General features: G+C 34.3%; 2 protein-coding genes across 6 annotated transcripts; one reads left to right on the top strand and one right to left on the bottom strand.

Annotated features, from left to right (window-relative positions):
• The first annotated feature begins 1,038 nt into the window (after window positions 1-1,038).
• Window positions 1,039-3,338, top strand: LOC128244970 (uncharacterized). 3 transcript variants are annotated; one of them, XR_008263020.1, is made up of 4 exons: window positions 1,044-1,117; window positions 1,656-1,769; window positions 1,996-2,053; window positions 2,439-3,338. XR_008263020.1 is itself a non-coding variant. In XM_052963139.1 (4 exons), the coding sequence occupies exons 1-4, from the start codon at window positions 1,066-1,068 to the stop codon at window positions 2,508-2,510; spliced, it is 309 nt and encodes a 102-aa protein (XP_052819099.1). In that variant the 5' UTR covers window positions 1,044-1,065; the 3' UTR covers window positions 2,511-3,338. The 3 variants fall into 3 exon arrangements, 1 of the variants encoding a protein (XP_052819099.1); XM_052963139.1 differs by having other exon boundaries at window positions 1,983-2,053; XR_008263021.1 differs by lacking the exon at window positions 1,656-1,769 and having other exon boundaries at window positions 1,039-1,117.
• Window positions 3,339-6,064: 2,726 nt separating this feature from the next.
• Window positions 6,065-23,643, bottom strand: LOC128243306 (uncharacterized). 3 transcript variants are annotated; one of them, XM_052961005.1, is made up of 6 exons: window positions 23,515-23,643; window positions 15,662-15,855; window positions 14,126-14,162; window positions 13,238-13,362; window positions 12,846-12,944; window positions 6,065-11,567 (listed from the first exon to the last, which is right to left on the bottom strand). In XM_052961005.1, exons 2-6 carry the CDS (start codon window positions 15,830-15,832, stop codon window positions 11,412-11,414), a joined length of 588 nt encoding a protein of 195 aa, XP_052816965.1. In that variant the 5' UTR covers window positions 15,833-15,855; window positions 23,515-23,643; the 3' UTR covers window positions 6,065-11,411. The 3 variants fall into 3 exon arrangements, with proteins under 3 accessions (XP_052816965.1, XP_052816966.1, XP_052816963.1); XM_052961006.1 differs by lacking the exon at window positions 14,126-14,162 and adding an exon at window positions 14,028-14,064; XM_052961003.1 differs by lacking the exon at window positions 14,126-14,162 and having other exon boundaries at window positions 13,238-13,399.

Raw genomic sequence — 23,643 nt, 5'->3', positions numbered from 1 at the left:
GATCACAGATGTTCATTCTCATAAACTATTTTCATATATCTACTAGTTGGCACTTTTTGAATTACAAAAACACATTTATTGAAAAAAGAATTCATACAAATTTGTTTCAGCATTTTCTTTAATAGAAATGCAGGTTCATTATAGAGAGGAATATAACTCTTGGCACTCATTCGGTGAAATGTGTTGCGATCTACACTGAACAAACATTTTTTTTCTATGTTAAAATTGTTATCAAGACATTTTTAAATTACATTTTCTTACAAAAGCCAATTTGTATGCGCACATATTGTGTCACTGTGAGCTATGTGTTAGTTGATGTCTGATTTGATTGTGAGATGGGCTAAAAAATTAAACTGAATAAGATAATATTGATATTTTCATTGTTTAAAACAGGGAAATATAAGTTTTATTTTACTGACGACTCTCCATAAACCAACCAAAAGCATATAATAAATGCATATAATAAATGCTTTTAATCATCAAGCCTTTACACTCAGTAAACATTTCTGCTAATGAATATCATCATAGATGGGGCTAATATTTATAGTGGTCTAACACAAGCCTGCAAACCTTGCTCTGGTAAAAATCCCTTAATACTGCTCAAATCATGGATTTTTTATAGCAGGTTTTTTTTGAATGGTTTGATGTTAAGCACTGCCACTAGTGTTATGACAGGCATGTCTGAATGCAGTTTCAAAATCTATTAAATCAAGTCGAGCCGTACGTGAAATTGGCCAAAATTGAGACTTCTGGTATGCTCCTTAGGGCCCTGGGGTGCGTTTCAGAGACGATCGTTAAGGCGATCGTTAGCTGATTTTGGTAGTACGACCAAAATTACCGATCGGCACCGTTTCAGAGACGCAACGTGCACCTGCTTTATCGTTAATTTTGCTCGTAAACCTACGACCGGTAAGAGGCACTCGTTAACTTAACGATCAAGATGGCGGATGAAGATTTTCTCCATATCAAAGTATATTTTTACTTTTTATCAACGTTTGAGAGTTTAATAATGCGTGTAGCATGTTCGCTGGTGTGGAATTTTCCAACTATGTCTAAAAATAGCTGATGTGTTCTATTTCCGCCGTTCTGTCAAAAAAGGATTTTAACTGTAGAAGATGTAAGCTTTTTGTTATATTTAGTTAATGTGCAGATATTGTGTACATCTAAAACATGGAATATGATGTACAATTTAATTTGGTTTCATTGCAGTTTAATATGTCATGTAAAACATTTTCTTGAAATTCTTCTATTTCAGATGGTTTTTAATTCGGATAAATAAATGCCTGTACATATTTTGTTGTAATATTACCGGTCTTTGTGACATGTAGTCAGTGAATAATTAATCCGTGTTACCATTTTATCATGTTATAATATAACATAATTATTTTTCTTATTTTTACACATCTAAAACTGATGCTAAATATGTAAATGTAGATACTGTACAGTAATGTAAACAAACACTGTCACAACAAATAAGTTGATTATTGGCACTTTAATACCATGGACACTATCAGGTGACAATGTAATCATTTTGTTTCACCTTTACTTGTAATTGAAATTTGTTTTAGTAATCATATGGTTTATGTAGAACTTTGTAGTATATATATACATATGTGAGTTTTCAACTGACAAAGGTTAAATCTTGTCTGTTTCAGTCATATCATTTGATGCCAAGTGTACAATAAAAACTGAAATGAAAATTGATAACAGAAGTGTCATGGTCTGGTTGGAAAATGCTGTGTTCTTCATTGAACTCTGGTTTAATAATGGTATGGAAAAGGGAATTAAATTCTAATGTTGGTTTTATGAATAATAATGGAGGTATATTCACATATGAACACATTGTCATAAGGACTAATGTAGAAACTAAACTGCAAAACCATATTATGTACCTGCAGTTAGTGCACAGGCTATGTACAGATGCTTATTGATATTCTGTTTTCATTTTTTTAGTTGTTTTGCTTCTTAAATATTTGTTTTAGTTAATTATTTCAGGCTGGTGATAGAAAAATATCAAGAATGCTTCAAGCTGGCAATGGAGGGAAATTTAAAAGTAGGTTGGAAATGATAAAATGCAATAGAATATAAACCAATTTTATGAATAATACAATAAAATAAATTTTTATATTGTTACAATGTTGGGCATCTTACTTTGAGCAGTTAACTTGTATAACAAAATTGTTATTTAACTTATATGAACATTAAACAAGAAATAAAATGTGACCAGAATGGTGTTTTTCATGTTTTCTTAAATACCCTACAGTACTTACTTTTTTTTAAAAAGACAATAATTTTCATAAAATATGCAAACTATTTCAGTTGAAAAATGGGAATGTAAATTATGTGTTAGTTGTAGTTGAACCATTTTAAAAGGAGTTTTCAAAATGTATTATATTGTGCTGTATTAAACAATATTTTATAACTTTTTGTCTTTTCAGGACACTGAGAAATCACAAGGTTTCAAACATCTAGAATATGCTCACAGTCAGTCTTCAAGATACTCACCTTAATGATTCCAGTGTGTTTTAGGAGACTTTGTCAGAACAGTACTTTATACCTACATACACTGGAGATACCAGACCCAGCAGATAACTACAGATATATTGACACAGAACATGGAATTCATTGCATATCCAAACACAACATAAGACTTTAAACTGTTAAATAGGCAGTGAGGCATTTGTGTGTAACCTTCATTATTTCAAATGAAATTTCTTATATTTATTTAAATTTGACTTTGCATTTAAAAGCCATTACAGTAGCATTAGATTTTCCAAATATATATATATATTTTTATACAGTTTCAACTGTGATGTATATCCAGTTGTACATGTTTCCTCTAAAGATTAAAACACTTTTGAATTATATAGCAAAATTTAAATGATAATTTATTCAAACTTATGATAATATAAAACACGCACTACCATGGTTGATCATGTAAACCTTCATACTATCTTTATATAGAAATTAAGTGAATCTTTTGAATTTCTGAATACATTTATTTTTACTTTGACTGGCTCATGTTTAAACACAGAATGCTACATAAAGTGTATACTCAAGTGTATACCGTAACATGATTGAAATAGATAATAGATAATATTTGCATGAAACTCTGAACACTTAACCACTATGGCAATCTGCACCAGTTAAGATACTTTTTGTTGAATAATGTGTTTTGATGAGACCAGCTTGTAAAATATATGTATTTCTTTTAGTAATTTTGTGTATTTGAAGCATGTCTGCAAATGTAGATTTTATCATGTATTTTGAATGGATCTGAAATACTGTTTATTTAACTGTTATTACAACGATTGACACAATAAAGATAGATTTATGAACTGTCTTCATACAAAAAATCCAACCAGTCAAAATTGCATTTTCGAACTGTTTCCCAATACAATAACTCTCAGTCACAGTTTTGGTACATAAACGTATGAACTTTACTTGTGATCTGAACTAAGGCCGGTTGTTGATGATTGTAATCAGTCATCATCATCACCCTCATCATCATCATCATCATCCACCACAGCCACCACCACCACAAACTTCACCACCTTCATCATCATTCACATCATCAATCATTAACAACATCTACGCATCATCATCTCGTCATGATCATTGTCGTCATCGTCACATCATAATTATTATCATCTTAGTCGTCGTCGCATTATCCTTATAATAATTATAATATTCGCCTTCGTCGTCGCTGCATTATCACTTTCGTCTTTATCGCATCATCATTATAGTTTCGTTGTCGCATTATTATTATTAAATCATCATTGTCGTTGTCGTCGCATCAGCGTGACCATCATCATCAGCACAACGCTGCACGTTTGCTTTTACTTTACAGAACATTCATAACACGCATACTATAATATTTCACTTATCAAAGACGAATTTAAAGTAAAAGCACCAGCCTAAAAAAAACAACGTATTTTGTTGTTGTCCGATTTTCATTATATTACACCAATTTTAAAGGGACTGCCTCCATCACAAAAAATCCCGGATGGTGATTTACTTAAGATACAATTGTAACATAAATAGCAGATGTTTAATCAGAATAGAGGCCACGAGTTTGTATCATTTGTGTCAATTATTATAAAAAGGAGAGTTACATTAATTGATTCCCTTCAAGAGATTATCAGTATTATTATTATTATTATTATTATTATTATTACTATAATTATCATTAGTAAAAAAGACAGGTGCGCTCATCAGATTAATATGACGTAACGTCATTTCACTTTAGACTGGGTCACTCACTTTAACGCTGTGCTTTATCGTTATTTTTTACGTACGACCGGAGAGTTTACGAGATGTTTCTGAAACGCCTTTATGATTATCGTTAAGTTAGTCGTTATTATGATCGTAAATTTACGATAATGGCAGATCGTAAAATCTATCTGAAACGCACCCCTGGAGTTTTCTAGGATTCTCAGAAAGAATGCCAGTGAATAAATTAATTTTCTAAAGTCTTACTAAAGATTAAAGCATACACAATCCCATGGAAGTCCTCCATAAACTCTACCTACATATCAAGTTTGGTCACAGTATGTCAACCATAATTGAAACAGTAATTTATTTTTAGTAACAGTGACCTTGACCCAAGGGGGCCAAAAGCCAATCCATTAAAGCTCTGCATAAACTTGTCCTATATACCAAGTCTGGTCACAATATGTAGACCCTTACCTAAGTTATTCAATACCAACCTCATCGATATTCATCTATTAATAGTAACCTTGACCTTGATCCTTGGGGCCTCAAACGCATTCCCATAAAAGGTCTCCATAAACTCTTCATATATACCAAGTTTGGTCTCTTTATGTCAAACCTAGCTAAAATTATTCAATACATAGGTGACTTTGTCACTGCCCTCCCACCAGCCCAATGAACAATGAAGCAAGTCATTCAAATAACTTGTTTTCCCTTTATGAAAATGTGGTTAAGAATATAAAAATGTGCATTTCAAAAAAAATTAAAAAGAAAAATTTAAAAAATAAAATTAAAATCATTCAAGGGCCAAATTTTTTATTTAGTGTTAAAATGGAGTTATGTTCCTTATTGTAAGATGGTCGTCAATAATTCTGTGAAGTACTAAGTGTATTGAATGAAGGGTATAGATTTTTTTTTATTAAAATCCCAACTTGCCCTAAAACTTTTAACCTGCCCTAAAATTTTAACCTAGGTCAATCAGGGGCCATAACTTGTATTAGGGATAATATGGAGTTATGTAACCTCATTGTGTGATGGTCCTGAACAATTGTGTGAAGTATTAAGTCAATTGAATGAAGGCCGTATAAAAGTTATCAATAAATATCCCAACCTGCCCTAACACTTAACCTAAGTTCCATAGTCAATCAGGGGCCATAATTTGTTTAAAAGATAATATGGAGGTATCTAACCTCGTTATGTGATGGCCCTGAACAACTGTGTGAAGTATTAAGTAAATTGAATAAAGGGTATTGGACATATAAGTGAAAATCTCAACTTGCCCTAAAACTTTAACCTGCCCTAAAACTTTAACCTAAGTCAATCAGGGCCCATAACTTGTATTAAGGATAATATGGAGTTATGTAACCTCATTGTGTGATGGTCCTGAACAACTGTGTGAAGTATTAAGTCAATTGAACGAAGGGTATAGAAGTTATTAATAAATATCCCAACCTGCCCTAAAACTTTAACCTAAGTTCCATAGTCAATCAGGGGCCATAATTTGTATAAAGGATAATATGGAGTTATCTAACCTCATTATGTGTGAAGTATCAAGTCAATTAAACGAAGGGTATTGGACTTCCAAGTCAAAACTCCAACTTGTCCTAAAACTTTAAACGGACGCTGACGCCGATGCGAGTAGTATAGCCCTCCCTATTCTTCGAATAGTCGAGCTAAAAATCATTAGAGTATGGCAAATAATTATCTACCAGTTATGTTTTCTTCTTGAATAATAAAATATATTGCCAAGGTTTTATTATATTGGCTACAGCAGACTTTCATTCCTATATTGGTAAAATGATACATTGTCTGTTGCCGTGAGTGTCATCAATTACAAACTAGAAAACACACCTCAAAGACATTGAGTATGTATGTTTTATTTCCATTTCATAAATATTTAACAATTATGACTTTATATTCTTGCAAGTGCATAAGTATATCTATAACTATTTTCTATTCTATTTAACAATATTTGACTAAATATTCTTGTAAATGCACACATATTTCTATACAACAATAATCACTAAATATTCTGGCAATGGATATTTCATCAAAACAAAAACACATAACATAAAATGCTTAATATCATTATTTACACATGGTGTAACATTTTTAACAATCCAAGAAATACAGTCTGTCTATGTCCTGTTTGGCATTAGGCAGCGCTACCTATTTTCCGTGAGTTCATGCAGTATGTACACTTTCATGCAAGCTTCTACATCAATGAATTATTAAATACAACACTTCTCAATTCTTTCTCAATTACTTGTATTTTAATATTACTGTTTTTCAAATTAAATGACGGATGTAATATACTTTTTGAAGTCGGATATCTGTACCATATTGGGAGTGTTTTTGTGATTCCGTTTTTGTTGTTCATAATTTACATATCAGAACAGTGACCAGTAGGCAGAGTTTCTACTATGCAATAAGTACCATGCGGATAAATAACTAGATATTTCAATACATGCACAATATCTACATGTGTATTGCGCGGTATCAAGCTTGACAATAACTACACCAAACAGTCATGATTTTAAATTCATAAATATCTTGTGCTTGGCACTTATTGTGTATACCTTCAATAACTTGGGCTGTGGGTGCTGTAACTATTACATTTCAGGTAACTGATGTTTCACTAGAAGCTATAAAAGTGCAGTAATAAAATAAACAATGATGTCATAACCATACTTCATACACAATAAACATTCATTTTTTCTGTAGGCTTAAATAATTAAGCAGGCCCTTAACAAATGATTACCTTCTGTTAATGTCTGCTTCAAACAGGCTAATTTTATGAAAAACTAGTATGTACAAATGAAAATATAAACAAATGATTAAGAACATGATTTGAAGCAGCATTTATGTTTGGCTTCATGGCTCACAAAAAGCCATGACATGGTTGTTTTGCAGCACTTACAATCACTCACTTTAGAAAAACAATTTAGTGATTCCTATATATAGTTCCACTTAGTGCTTTCTTGCACTAGGACGACAATATCATTAAATGTTATGGCCTCCCTGAACGGATTTACTGCGTAAAAAACAGAAAAGGCACATTTACACAGTGCTTCCACAAAATTACATAGTCTATGTAATATGCATATACATAATTGTTCAGTCAGTACAAAAAAACACACTTTATAAACAATAAAAAACTGTCCTAATATACCGTACACAAAAAATAGAATATAAAAATACAAATCTTATATTTAAATGTGTATGCACAACCAAATAACAAAAATAAGAAAAATCTGTAATTCTCATGAAAATCAAGTGACAAGTTTCTGGTAGAATATAATAACCACAAAAAGAAGAAAAATACTTGTCAGATTGATAGCCAATTGACTTTAAGAATGAGACAAAACTGCCATAAATCAATGAAATGGTAGTTGGAGCATTGCATAAACCAAAAGACACTCTATAACAACTCTCAGTCAAACCTTTGCCTTCTTCAATGAGATTCAGATCCATTTGCATGTAACAATTAGAAATGTAATAACTCATAACATCTTATAATACAACAGAAATTGCACTTGACAAGCACAAACTTAATTATGAATAAAACCTAGGTGTATTTATAATGTTGCAAATTAAGATGTAATTACAAACCATTCTAATAATACAATTAACCAAAATAGTATGTACATGACATCCAGTCCTAAATAAAGTGATCATAAAAAAGTAGAAAAAAATTATCACAGTGAGTGACAAACGCCCCTGAATGGATTATGCAATAACTTATATTCTTACATACAGGAGGATATGCATATGTCAGACCCCACGATGGTTGACCTCAAGTGTGGGGGAGTGAAGAAGTAAGGAGTGTTACATGGGACACATTGTCCTCATGTTCAAAAGACATGTGTCAAGACATTTTAAAACCCCTTACAGCTTGACAGTTTCAGCCCTGACATGACCAGCTATACTGTATGTACATAATTATATACAGCACCTGTAAGTGTGAAGCAGGGCCATGGGTTTTGCACATGGCACCTTGACTTTATGTACATAATTTGCAGAGTTATTTTAAAATCCATCGCTCGCATGACCAAGTTACAGCCCATATACAGAAAACTGAACAGATGCACAGGCTGACGGACAGTAGGATTTTAACATTTTCTCCTTTTGAGGCATAAAATCAATACTTTGCTCCAAATTTGACATTGAATTTTGAAATGTTATCCCAAATCATCAAATGACGTGTGCTTCACCTTCCAATTGAGGGTTACTATTCTGTTCTATTTAATTGAATTCCCATTAATAATAATAATTATAATATCAGGCCAAAAAGGCCTAGCTGTGAAGTAAATATGGTTTAACATTGACCTCCAAGTTGTGACTTTATTGTTCGAGTAATAGTTAAAAAGTTATGGCTCAAACAAGAATTATTGATATAAAACCAATATTGTATAACTTTGACCACCAAGTGTGACATTGACCTTATGCAATTATATGAAGTTAAAATGAAATCCAATTAGTAATTAAGTTGTTATTGAGACAAGAATGAAACAGGTAGATGGACACACAGACGGCGCAATTACTACATGCTACCCTTCAGTGGCATCTAAATGCCTGAACTCTGCTTGGCTCAAGGATTTCAAGTTCAAACAATACACGTATATACACACAATTACACACAATTTACACCTAACTCACATTCTCATTGTTATTAAATCACTAGGTGCTACAGGAATGTCTTGCTTGTAAATATTCCAAAAAAATATGATATCAACTTATTGTAAGTGTATATAGTTTACATATTACAATGTATAGTAATACGGTTTTGAATGTATTGATAGGAGTCTTGTTGACATAATACATATCATTAGAGTCTAGTTGACATAATACATATCAGTGTACCCTTGTGTATTAGTAGAATTGCACATTTAACAATAACAAGTGGATTGACAGTGAGATTTGTGCTCTATTTAATGGACTTATGGGGACTTCAGTGGACTCCTTGTTCACCTTTTATAGGGTCAAGTAATGAAAAACCCATGTGGAATGTGACCAAAACAATTGTTGCTATGATAAAACAGCATCACAAGTTCAGATAAGACCTCTATTGTTAACACTTCTTTAAACATGTAACATTTTAAGAATGCTATATCCATCTAAAAAGTTAGGAATAATTATTGAAAACTTAAATGATTTTTCGGTAAAAAAATAATCTGTTCAAATAAGTATCTGCCAGCTGTTGTTCGGTGTTTGCTAATAAACGTAAGTAATATGATGTTAGAAAAACAAAAATCAGTAGAAAATAAGGTATGAAAACATTTCACTTCTATGTTTAAGAGAATGAAGAAACAAAATAATTAGCCTGATAAGTTTTAAAGTGAATGATAGGTAAAGGGCTTTATCATGTTAACTGTATTAATTGGTACCCATTATTAAAAAGGGGTCGTCCACTGGTAGTGTATAAACTGCCTACCAAGTATAGGGTTCTTAAGCCCAAGTGTTCATCAGTTATTATTAACCTTTTATCCACTAACTTCAAAATCAATAGGTTCATCTACTGGTCATGACCATCCCACCTATCAAGGTTGACATACCAGGGACCAAGTGTTCTTCTGTTATTGACCTGAAACAGATTTTTAGCTCAAAGTCACCACAACCTTGACCTTTGACCTTAAAATAAATAGTGTTTATCTGCTGGTCATGACAAACCTTCCTAACAAGTTTGAAATCCCTTGGCCAAAGATGTTTTACCATATTGATCAGAAACAGATTTTCAGCTTAAGGTCACCATGACCTTGACATTTATCCCACTTAACCTCAAAATCATAAGGGTTCATTTACTGGTAATCACCAACATACCTACCAAGTTTGAGGACCCTTGTCACCAGCATACTTCAATTATTGGTTGGAAACAGATTTTCTGGTTATTAATATAACAACAACCTTGAGCTTTGAAACACCAACTTCAAAATCAATAGGATTCATCAGCTGGTCATGACCTACCAAGTTTGATGACCATAGGCCTAAGCATTTGCAAGTTATTGATCAGAAAACATGGGGACAGAAGGACAGACAGAGTTACTGACAGATGGACAGATTACTATATGCCCCCCCCTCATATAAAATCTGTGGACATGTTCCTTTATAATTCTTTCTGTGTCATAATTTAAGATCAATGTAAATATGACATGCTAAAATTAACGTATGCATGTGTTTCAAAAATTGATAGGGTAATATAAGACAACCATAATAAAACGTTACAAGAATTGCGAAATATTCGACCACTGATTTATGTTTTAAGCATAAGATATCAGTATACAATACAATACAAAATATACAATTGGCACATACACTGTACATGGTTTATCTATGTAATTACTCAGCAGCCAGGTTAGCAGTATACTTACTATCTGCATGCAAGGAACATATATATACTTACTACAGATATTGGAAAATTATGAATTACATAAAACTTGCTTCAGATCATTCAATAAAATTTCAGCAATGTTTGTCATATTCAAAGGTTTTGAAATAATGATGCTTCTTAGATGATTAATATCAATAATTTTTTTGACCATGTTTAGCAGCTGTTTCTCCACTGCATAGAATTTCATGGTGTAACTGTAAAAAATGCTTTTCAAGCTATCTGATTTTATGCCATGCGAATTTACATCATATATATAATCAGCTGCATATATGGCCATAAATTAAACAGTAAATTCTGAAACAAAGTTAACCAGCCTTTATAACAATTTAAATTGTTGGCTCAGATCAGCTTAACTCGAGATTGCTGCATAGTGGAAATGAAAGTGAAAAATGGTTTTTCCTCCAAAATCTCTTCAATTTTGCAATGTTGGAAGAAACATTTCTTTTATGTCAAACATATTTTTGGTAAAACGATAATGGCACGTTCTTGTATATATAACAAAACAAAACTTATACAAAACACTGAATGTGTTCAAAAAATGTTCTTTATATGAACTAAATACCATTACCAACATCAAACAGATCTTGACAAAGTTCATACATGACACGAGCAATGCTCCCAAAAATACCTAAACCCCTGCAGTCAACTGTATAAAACTGATTAATTCTTTAATTAGGTTCAAGTCGGTGTAAATGTTTATTTATCCTATAATGACTTAAGCTATGACCAATTCAATTGCTTGCATATACAAAATAACAAAAAGATATCCTTTGGATAAGTTCTCCAGTTTTATACAATTTAAACCTGATGCTCAGAAGATGATACAGAATGAGTTGTCGGAGCGTCTGTTTGCAACATGCTCCCCAGCTTCACGTTTCCGGCGCTCCTCCTCGCGTATTGCCTTCACCTTTCTGTAGATCAACATCGCGTCAAGAAGGTACACGAAAAAACCAGCCGCACAAAATGCCTGTAGAATATCATATATTTTATACACCTTTATTAAAAAGACCTCAAAAAGCCATAATTAAAAGTGTCCTATGAATTTAAGAATTACCGTTTTAATCCTTTAATTAATGAATACTAAGCTCAACTTGTGGTCATAAAATACAAATATTATATACAAGGCAATAAACTGGAGATGCATAGATGGGAATTAACAAGGTAGTCATTTCTTAAACCACATTTTTAAGATTTTTTTCTTAATCAAGTGAGGCAGTTTGGCATCAATGGGTCACCAAGTTATGATTCTTGTAAATTGATTTGCTGAATTTCAATAAGTTTACAAAATTCTATGAATCTGACAATATTTAAGTTATTTAACTTGTCATAAAGAATCATATTCATACTGTGTTTAGTTTGAAGTTGATATTTAGCATTCACATGTACCAAGTATGCCACATCTGTAACCTAAACAAGGGCCATCATTTTGTCCATCCTTCATAAATGTGCATCAAAATTATGAGTTCCTCAACTTAATAGAATCAAATATCTTTCCCAACTCATGAGTGTATGACCAATATTTTAAGTCATGAGATACACAAGTTCAACAAGTCCATAAATGCCATAATTTTTCCTTATCCAAGGGCCATTACTCAGGATTACTATGTGCAGTGCCTAATAGAAAACCAGGTCCACAACTTTATCACCTTTATTACATACCACAAGATTCTTGACTCATGGTGAAGTAGTTTTGGAGTTTTGTTTGACCAAAAGTCCAGAAATGCCATTTTTTCCTAATTCAAGGGCCATAACTCTGGTTTTACAGTGCAGCATGAAAGGAAATCCCAGGTACACAACATCACCACCCCATTAACATTCCCAGAGGTTTCACGACTCTATGTAATATATATTTGGATTTTTTTAGTAACACCAGTCCAGAAATGCCATTTTTTTTTTCAAGTTCAAGGGCCATAACTATGGTTTCAAGGGCCATAACTATGGTTTCAAGGGCCATAACTATGGTTTCAAGGGCCATAACTAAGTGCAGCAGGAAACAAAACTCCAAAACTTCATCAGCTAAATATTATTCCACCAGGGTTTCTTTCACCCTAACTAATTACATAACAAAAATACATAAATGTAGAGTGATTTTTGCGTCACTATTGCGACTGTTCAGCATGAATATTTAGACTGTAAGTCAACATACACGTACATACAGTACATACTCTATATTTGTTGATGTAAGCCTAAGGACCTTATACACCCATTATTTTTACAATATACAAACTTAAAAGTAAAGTCTTACACAGACTGCCACAATGCTGGGCATCAGGGAGGCACCAACTCCTGCTATAATTGCAGAAATGAAGTACTTCAAAGCATACAAGATACAGTAGATCAACTCCTGGAAAAAAAGAAAGTATTTGTTCAAGTGTAGGCAATAAACATTCAAATGACGGACAACTTGCCACTGAAAATGGAAATAAATACTTAATAGGAAGTTAGCAACATTATTACTAAGAAATAAACTTATATCATGGTGTCTATACATGGAAATACAAGCTAGCTTAATGTGAACATTTTCTACTGTTTCTTATGCGGACAAAGTTTTCACATGGACTGTTCACCTTTTTTAAAAAACACACACAAGGATTGAGGTGAAAAGTTTAGAGGAATAAAATCTGCTGAAACACTTACATATAGAACCCAAAAGAAAGGGAATCGGGTGTAAATGTTGAAGCCAACTATGAAAAAGATGATGGTTGTGGTTATGAAGGCAGAGATGGTTGTCCAGGCAACAAACCCTGACCCCGACCAGCCACCTGCCATCACAGCAACAAACGCTATCAGGCTCAGCACCTGCAAGAGATATAAACACACTCACATTACCAGGCAACAAACCATGACCCAGACCAGCCACCTGCCTTCACAGCTACAAACGCTATCAGGCTCAGCACCTGCAAGGGATATAAACACACTCACATTACTAGGCAACAAACCATGACCCAGACCAGCCACCTGCCAACCATGACCCAGACCAGCCACCTGCCATCACAGCAACAAATGCTATCAGGCTCAGCACCTGCAAGGGATATAAACACACTCACATTACCAGGTAACCAACCATGACCCAGACCAGCCACCTGCCAACCATGACCCCGACCAGCCACCTGCCATCACAGCAACAAATGCTATCAGTCTCAGCACCTGCAAGGGATATAAACACACTCACATTAACAGGCAACTAACCATGACCCCGACCAGCCACCTGCCAACCCTGACCCCGACCAGCCACCATCACAGCAACAAATGCTATCAGGCTCAGCACCTGCAAGGGATGTAAACACACTCACATTACCAGGCAACGAACCATGACCCAGACCAGCCACCTGCCTTCACAGCAACAAATGCTATCAGGCTCAGCACCTGCAAGGGATATAAACACACTAACATTACCAGGCAACAAACCATGACCCCGACCAGCCACCTGCCATCACAGCAACAAATGCTATCAGGCTCAGCACCTGCAAGGGATATAAACACACTCACATGCCCAGGCAACTAACCATGACCCAGACCAGCCACCTGCCATCACAGCAACAAATGCTATCAGGCTCAGCACCTGCAAGGAATATAAACACACTCACATTACCAGGCAACAAACCATGACCCAGACCAGCCACCTGCCATCACAGCAACAAATGCTATCAGGCTCATCACATGCAAGGGACATTAACACACTCACTTTACCAGGCAACAAACCATGACCCAAACCAGCCACCTGCCATCACAGCAACAAATGCTATCAGGCTCAGCACCTGCAAGGGATATAAACACACGCACATGCCCAGGCAACTAACCATGACCCAGACCAGTCACCTGCCATCACAGCAACAAATGCTATCAGGCTCAGCACCTGCAAGGGATATTTACACACTCACATTACCAGGCAACAAACCATGACCCCGACCAGCCACCTGCCTTCACAGCAACAAATGCTATCAGGCTCAGCACCTGCAAGGGATGTAAACACACTTACATTACCAGGCAACAAACCATGACCCAGACCAGCCACCTGCCATCACAGCAACAAATGCTATCAGGCTCAGCACCTGCAAGGGATATTAACACACTCACATGACTGGGAGGGGGAAGAGTATACAGAGGTGGAGTAGAGTGAAAGGCAAAATATGACATAATATTATATGTCATATATATATTATATGAAAGCCTTTAATGTACATGAGGGCTGTCCGTGGACATGAGTCAATTCATTCCACCAATTACGAATGTAAACAACACAACATAAACGACATGTCAATTAATATATTGCAAAGAAGTATTGACTATTGCATTCCAAAATATTGATTGGAAGCCCTTCAATGTGCAGTTTTTAGCAACTAACCCTTACGACACTGAGCACTTTAACGTTAAAATGTGGTTGCACAAAAATCATGAATCCATTTGAAAACAGTTTCTGGTCAGAAACCTTTCGTTTTAAGCCGTATTTTACTTAATACTATGGAGCAAACATATGCACATTCCAATCAGATGAAAAAATAACCAGGTGTTAGAGGTCAATGTTAAGAATAAATCGCAAAACATATCATGTCGAGGAATTTTTGCTCTGTATTTATCATCAATTACAAGGTTTTAACATTGCTTCTTTTGCCAATGAGTTTGTCAATCCCATAAATTTGTTGTAATGTTTATCATCGCATTCAAATTCTGAACAGAGTGAACAGGTATTTTATATGTATCCCCTAAAAACATCTAAGTGCTCTGTGTATCCAAACCCTTAGTGACCTTATCAAAGATAACTAGAATATGATATGGACATGTCTGCACAATATGGTTCTTTAATATGTGATCCATAATAGGTGAATATTTGAAGAGTTAAAAAATTACAACATAACTGTATCCATATCTAAAAATACAAGTACAAACACCCTTTAGTATGGTGGAATATCATTTTGGGGATTTTGCAATTTGTTGGAGGGAGATTTGTTTGATTGACTAAAGTAAATATCATCATATCACTTCAAGAACTAATATGTTACTGATTTATATCTCATGATTCAAAGTAAATATAGTTATCCAAAAAGTATAAAGAAGTCTTACAATCTCGATGCATTTCAGTGCACCCTCCACAGAGAACAAGTATTCCCTTCGGAACCCAATTTCTCTGTCTTCCTCATTCTTCACAGTGGTGGCTGAGTATGGCGGCGGGTAGTCGGCCTCGTTCCATACATCATCTTCCAACTCCACGTTGCGCAGATTCTCAGAAGTCATAATCTTACCAAATGTCACTTTGGCTGCAAAATAATATTTGGATTAATTAAATTAATTGATCACTTGATAGGATTAATTAAATAAATTATCTCCATATCAGTAAACAGTAGTTTAACTTGTTGTATAATTAAAAGTTTTGATAATCTCAATAGGGCTATCATGATATGCCAAGAGCGTACAACAGTATATAATATTGCAATACAAAGCAATGTACTGCTGCATATTGCTTCTTTAAAAAAATATATGAATTAAGAATTTTATTGAAATGCAAGCTGCCAAAAAAACACCTGCATGCGGTAATTCTATTGTTTACCAATTAGAGACTTTTGTCCAAAAAACACACATTGCCGCACAAATATGAACATTGATTGGTTAATGGGCGTATTTCTGCAATGACCATCACTACTGATTGGTGGACGTCTTTAATTAAGAATTATCCATATTAATGAGGTAAACATTATAAAGATTTACAGTATTATGAAATTTCATACTAAAGTAATAATTCATAGAGTCCATATATTTATAAAAAGAACTACAGAAACATGTCCAGTAGTGAATAGTTTACTTCAAACAGGCAGACCTGCATTGTTTCCCCCATCAGCTGGTTTGTGTTTACTACATCAGTATTTCAGTACATTATATACATATAAGTTTACAGTTCAGACCATTTAACCTACTCATCCCAGGTGACAATTCCTAGTACATACATGTTGCTGATGTATGAATTTCTTTAGTAAGTTAAACTTGCGGTAATTTAATAATGTAATGTTATTTGAGTATTCCTTCTTAGTTTCTCAATAGTTACACAGTTCATTTCACTTTGTCTTTTAAAAGCAGAATTTATAAAATCAAATTATTTAAATAAATACATGTACATGTACCACACTGTATTCAATGATTGATACTTATAAAATCAAATTTAACTAGACATTATTCTTTTAATCAAAAAAAATATGTCTCCCTTTTGGTTGTTTGAGTTCCACGACATTTGACATTGGGAAATATTAGTCATATGACCTTTAACCTCAAAGTATGAAATATGACTTTTGACCACTAAATAGGACCTTGACCTTGAGCCAAGCAGGCTGTAACTTGCGCTCTGCACATCATCTCAATATGGTGAACATTTGTGGTGAGTAATTAAAAAAATCCTGGAAGGGGATCATGAGATATGGAGCAGACACGAATAATAGTCATATTCAATTCATCTGACCTGTGACCTTGAACCCAGCTGGTTGAAAGATCAGCTCTGCACATTGTCTTAATATGGTGCTCATTTTTGGCGAGTTATTTCAAAATCCTTCAAGGGGTTCAAGGCATATGGAGCTGATACGAAAAATGGTCATATTATAGTAATTTGACCTTGACCTCAAAGAATGACCTTGACCTTGAACTGAGCTGGTTGTAACTTGCCCTCTGACCATCGTCTCAATTTGGTGAACATTTTTGGCAAGTTATTTTAAATTCAAGAGATATGGAGGGGACACGAATTGTAGTCATATGACCATTGACCTCTAAGTGTGACCTTGACCAGAGATGGCTGTAATGTGTGCTCTGCAAATTGTCTCGATATGGTTTCATTTGTGGACAGTTATTTTAAAATCCTTCAAGCATTTCAAAAATTATGGAGTGGACATGATTATGACTGACAGATGGATGGACTGGTGCTTCTAGACCTCCTGAGATTCCTTTCTTCTCTGGGGATGGTCCGACCCAAAGAATAAAAACAGCTTTTACGAATGGCAACATGAAGTCTGTTGTATTTGTACAGATTCATCTTTGTATGAGTTTCAAGTTCTTCAGGCTATCCAAGCTTCCCTCAGTGGTATAACCAGACACCTTTTGTTTCTTTAGGCGATAGTTTTTTTATACTCCTGTTTACCTCATTTTTAAGAAACTTGTCGACTTAACTTAACGATCCTGCTAGGCAAGGTGTTACAATGCGTGAGTTTTTTCAATGCCACACAGAGACCAGATAAAACAGCCACAGCTTTTGGCTGTCATCTCGAGACAGTTTTGAAACAAGCAGTGTTTGTTCAATCTTATTAAAGAGAAACTTTCTTCCCCTCCTGTCCTTGCTTTTGCCGACTTCTCTAAGACCTTTTTACACTACCAACCAAGCATTTTTAAAAAAAACTTGTTGCCATCATCAGGGTTCGAATTTAGACTCGCATACTCGCAAAATGCGAGCGACATTTGCAAATTGCGAGTGACTTTTATTCAAGCTCGCAAAATTCTGCGAGTGGCTTTTTCTAGACCACAAAATGTTACACGGAAAGTAGAATAAACATGAACTTTACTCCGCAACGTAGTCGAGTGTAAACAACCTTTAAGTGGCATGTTTACACTACCAGTAGAAGACAGTACGGAGTCACGCTCTAGTAAGTTTTCAAAAATAAAACAAATACGGAAAAGGCCGGGAAAAGGCCGAGTTTTATCTCGAATCTTTCCGGGATGCTCCGAGGCATGCATATTTCAAAGCGAATACAAATGACGTAATCACCTAGCTCAATCATTGGCTGAATTTGGCGCTTTCGCGCACTATATGTAAACCCCATCAACCTTTGAATATATTTCCGCCCAACTGTCAAAGCGAATAGACTTCATAGATCGATATATTTCATGGTCTAAAGCATCCTTGCTACATTTGCTGTTGCTTTTATTTATTTTGAATTTATAATGTTATTGTTTTTAATACTTAAATAAGACTTAATGAAATCTGTAGCTTGCTTGCCGAATGGGTATTACCCGATGGCGAGGGTGAATATACAATTTTAGTGAACAATGTCAAATTATTGGACAGCTTTGTTATCAAAAAGTGGCCAGCATCTGATGAGTCTTTCCGAACCCCCCAAAGTGAATAAGCCATCAACAAGTTCCAGCAGTCGGGTGACTCGAGATTTATACGTTTTAATATTCATAATATGTCTAAGCAGGGTTCGAATTTAACTTTGAGGAGCACTCGCAAAATTTTGCGAGTGCATTTTGAGGCAACTCGCAAAATGAAAATTCAACTTGCAATTTTATTATTTGCTTTATTCCCTTATAATATTGTCTAATTAAAGTAGAAATTTACACCTCAGACATATTATGAACATTAAAAAGTATCAATCTTGAGTGACTCGACTACTAGAACTTGTTGATGGCTTATTCTATTTGGGGGGTACGGAAAGACTCATGTGATGCTGGCAGCTTTTTGATAACAAAGCTGTTCAATAATTTGACATTGTTCACTTTGTATATTTACCCTCGACATCGGGTAATTTAATACCCATTCGACAAGCACGCTACAGATTTCATTCAGTCTGTAAGTATTAAAATCAATAAATTTGAAATAAAAAAGCAACAATAAATGTAGCGTGGATACTTTGGACCATGAAATATATCGATCGACGTAGTCTATTCATTTTGACAGTTGGGCGAAAGTATATTCAAAGGATGATGGGGTTTACATATAGTGCGCAGAAGCGCCAAATTTAGCCAATGATTGAGCAAGGTGATTACGTCATTCGTATTCACTTTGTATAATGCACGCCTCGGAACATCCCGGAAAGATTCGAGATAAAACTCGGACTTTTCCGTATTTGTTCTATTTTTGAAAACTTACTAGAGCGTGACTCCGAACTGTCTTCTTTATACTGGTAGTGTAAACATGCCACTTATAGGCTGTTTACACTCGACCACGTAGCGGAGTTAAGTTCATGTTTATTCTACTTACCGTGTAACATTTTGTGGTCTAGAAAAAGCCACTCGCAGAATTTTGCGAGCGTGAATAAGTCACTCGCAATTTGTAAATGTCGCTCGCATTTTGCGAGTATGCGAGTCTAAATTCGAACCCTGCTAAGGTGTAAATTTCTAATTAAATTAGGCAATATCATAAGGGAATAAAGCAAATAATAAAATTGCAAGTTGATTTTTCATTTTGCGAGTTGCCTCAAAAAGCACTCGCAAAATTATGCGAGTGCTCCTCAAAGTTAAATTCGAACCCTGCATCATAGTAAATCGCAGGGATATATGTCTAGGTAGCCAACATGGTAGTGCGCGTTATCATTGCGTTCATCTGCTTCCGCATACAACTTCTGAAGACACATCCAGGCAGCATATCGCCGTGATGCAGCTTACCGAAATATGCAGGTATTTTAGCAGGTACCGTTGGTACATATAGAAATTTTGCATTGTCCCATGCTCGCAAAATGGCTTTTTTTGTAAGTGTCAAAAGTACTAAAACAAAATTGAACTTAGTTATCAATGCTGCTTTATTCAATATACAGTACACTCCATGCTGAACTACCACTTTCTGTTTTCCTCGGAGAATTTTCATTATCGCGGACACGAAATCCAATTGACCGAAATCTGCTTTCCTCAGCGTTTTCACTCGTTCACCCTCCAAGACTGATCAGTGAACCGTATAATTACAATCGCCGTGAAAACACCACAAAACTACGAGGAAACAGATAAGAATCTCCTATTGTACATGTATCTAATTTTGTGTAATTTTTTTGAATACTCTTCTTTGATTGTGTTGTTTCAATATTTTTCAGGCTCACTTGCACATAATATGACTAGTAATCCTTAAACGGCGCAAAAATGCAATATATGTCAATGTCCATTTTTTACCCAGTTCTAATTATATTTTACTCATTTGACTTTAGTCCCAGAATCTTAAGTTATGTAAACATTCTGTTTGCTACGCGTATTCAATTAATTTCTCGTAACTTTTTGACATTTTAAACCTCCAGTTTGATAAAAAAAAATGCATTTTTGTAATAACAAACATGCCAGGTAACCAAAAGTAGTCTAAATTTAGAGCACAATACGTCACCAGTCTTCATCGTAACTGGGTTGCCAGAAGCCCGGGACATGTAAATACCGTTTCGGACAAGTCAAAATTCCCAGGTGGTTGCACGAATGGGCATTACATTTTTTCGAAATTCAGATTCACATTGCCAAAAAATGCTAGACTGTGTTTCATACTAATAATTTCCAATTATAAACTAAGAAGTAATGGTTTCAATATTTTTTAAACACAATATTCATACTAACACCGTAACTTTCATAAAATAGTTCAATTGGAATCTGAATTATATTCATTTAGAGAAGGAAATAGATTATGACAAAATCTTCATACAGATGTAGATTAAATCGGCACTTTTTAAACCACAGAACATGAGTTACCTTCATACTTTTAGAATGCCATAATTAACAATGCAATTAAAATATTATCTGGAATGTGGAAAAACAACTGATAAGTATCACAAAAGAATAAGTGACAGGAAAAATATTCACACTTACATTCATTACTCCAATCCAATTAAGTTTTCAAGAATTTAACACAAAAAGAGTATGACGTAATAATGGTAAACAAACAAACATGTGGTGTTATATCTTAAATATGTGGATATCAACAGGTAATTAACCACTATTAGTTGAAAGGTAAATTAATAACCAAACGTGATATAGACGTATTGTTTTATTGAATATGTCTTTCTTTACGAGGAAAAGCTAATGAATGTGAAAATGATTGATTTTTATAAACAAAATAACTGCAAATGTAATTATTTATTTTCAATTATAAGTAGAAAGGAAGTAGCAAAGCATACAACTCAGAGTTCCACTTTGAGGCCAATTAAACAACTGACGATACCAGCAATAAAACCCTCGGCGGAAAACTAGCAACTCAGCCAAACTAGGTAGATTTTAGCGAGGAAAGCGGGTTACATACTAGGTCGATGTCCACGATAAATTAAAAAAAAACTCGGAGTGACCGAGGGAAGTGGTAGTTCCGCGAGGAGTGTACTGTACAATAATGAGTAATACTTTTTTAATAATTTTGACATTTCTTATGTATCCCTGTCTGGAGTCGGCCATAGTAAAAAAAAATCTTCAAGACTCCTTGACAGTCATTTATGTGGACTATCCAATATATGATTTGGTCCGATATCTTTATGATACAGGATTAGTCTAAAATAATAGACGTGTTTGTGCAAAAACCGGGGGTGTTTGAAAAGTATTGAAATTGTATTTAGTGAAGTATTTTATGGCTGAAATGGATAATAATGGATTACGAAGTATTCATATTTTACCATGTAAGTGAAAAGTTATTTTTGCACAAAACAAGCATTTAATGCATTAAAACACATTATTTACCTTTCCAATAAAATGAAAGTTGACTGACACAGACAACAATTATGCCAAGCGGAACAACTCGACCCAATTGTAATAACTCGGCCACCTCTGACAAGCTTCGAGATAAACGTTGTACATACAATTGTAACAACTAGGCCATTGCCGAAATGGTCCGATTGTTATAAAATTGTGCCCTGAAGCCTTGCAGGTGCCCTTCATGTATATATCGTTATGTTTTGACAGAATGAAATGAAGAAAACCTGTCAAACTCATAAATCTTCGTTGAATATTTATTTATTTTTGTACGGAAATAATATCAAATAACATAATCTAGTAATATTTCTTGCTTTTAGGATATTTTATAGACGCAATATTAGGGCTGTGTATCGCGGGACAAAAGGCGATCCGATTCAAATCGCGATCTTTGACTTGCGATCCACGAATCGATTCACGATTCACTTGGTTTTAAAGCAATACATATTTTGAAAGGAAATGAATAATAAAAGTATAACAAAAGCCTCATTTTTGTTTATTTTTTATTTTTTTTGTCATCCTTTATATCCAACCCGAAATATTTCCAGATTTTAGAAGAATAGGATGCTGGGTCATTTCTATATAGCGCTGGATTTGATGTTTTTGTTGAAGGGGATGCCATGTTGACATTGAATTGCAGACGAAAATAAATGATAGCTGTACATAAGTTTCGCATTTTATTTTATTATTGTAGATCTTGTCTTTATAATTTCTTTAATGCCCTTTGACTTTTTATTTATTTGTATTCTTTTTGAAACATTATATTCCCTTAAAACCTTGACAAGAAGCATTCTTCATTCGAACACCGCACACTGAATTGAATGCTAGCTCTGTATGAATTAACTTCCGGTTGTGTCAGTGTAACGTATTTCGGACATTTCGGATAAACAATGCATTATAAAATTTAAAAAAAAAACATTTTTTTGCTGGAATTGAATTAAATCATTTTGTTTTATTCTTTTATAAAATTTTGCACTGAATCGCGATCCAGCGATCTCAGCACTGGCGAGTATTTGTGTTGAAAATTTTGCTTTGATCCGCGATTACTCGGGTACTCGTTACAGCCCAACGCAATATGATGCTTTAAGCCGGATTCCCGATCAGAAAAACTACCCACTTTTGGTACAAAACAATTTGTACGTGAAGGATTTGCCATATCAAAAATTGTAAAAAAATATGTCAACGTACAATTATTTGGACTATTTTCCTCCCAGGTTTACTTTATAATACCTTTATTTTATTTTTAAATAAAAAAAATTTGGAATGATGATACGACTCTCGGCAAGTCAGCAAAGTACCTGCCTTTAAGTTTTTGTTCCAATCTATGCTAACATGCCATTGCATTGAATAGCGCTTATGGAAACTGCCCGGTGACTATGTCAGTGATTTACACTTTACAGTGTGAACAGTGATGAACTAATGACTATTTTTATCCTTTATCTACGGCAGTATTTTTACAATAAATGAACAGTATATCTGCTACATTTCAAAATAAGAATAGATAAAAAGTGAAACTATTTTACCTTTAATTTATACAGTAATGACAGGAGCACAAAACGCGAAAAAAGTAAAGAAGTTTAATTTTTGTGTACAAATTTCGTAAATTATAATTCTGAGTTATTGGTTTCCGTCCATTGGTCTCCGGCCTTTCA

The sequence above is a fragment of the Mya arenaria genome, chromosome 8 (assembly GCF_026914265.1).
Source record: "Mya arenaria isolate MELC-2E11 chromosome 8, ASM2691426v1".
NCBI lineage: Eukaryota > Metazoa > Mollusca > Bivalvia > Myida > Myidae > Mya > Mya arenaria.
This window is presented reverse-complemented; position numbering and strand designations above follow the sequence as displayed.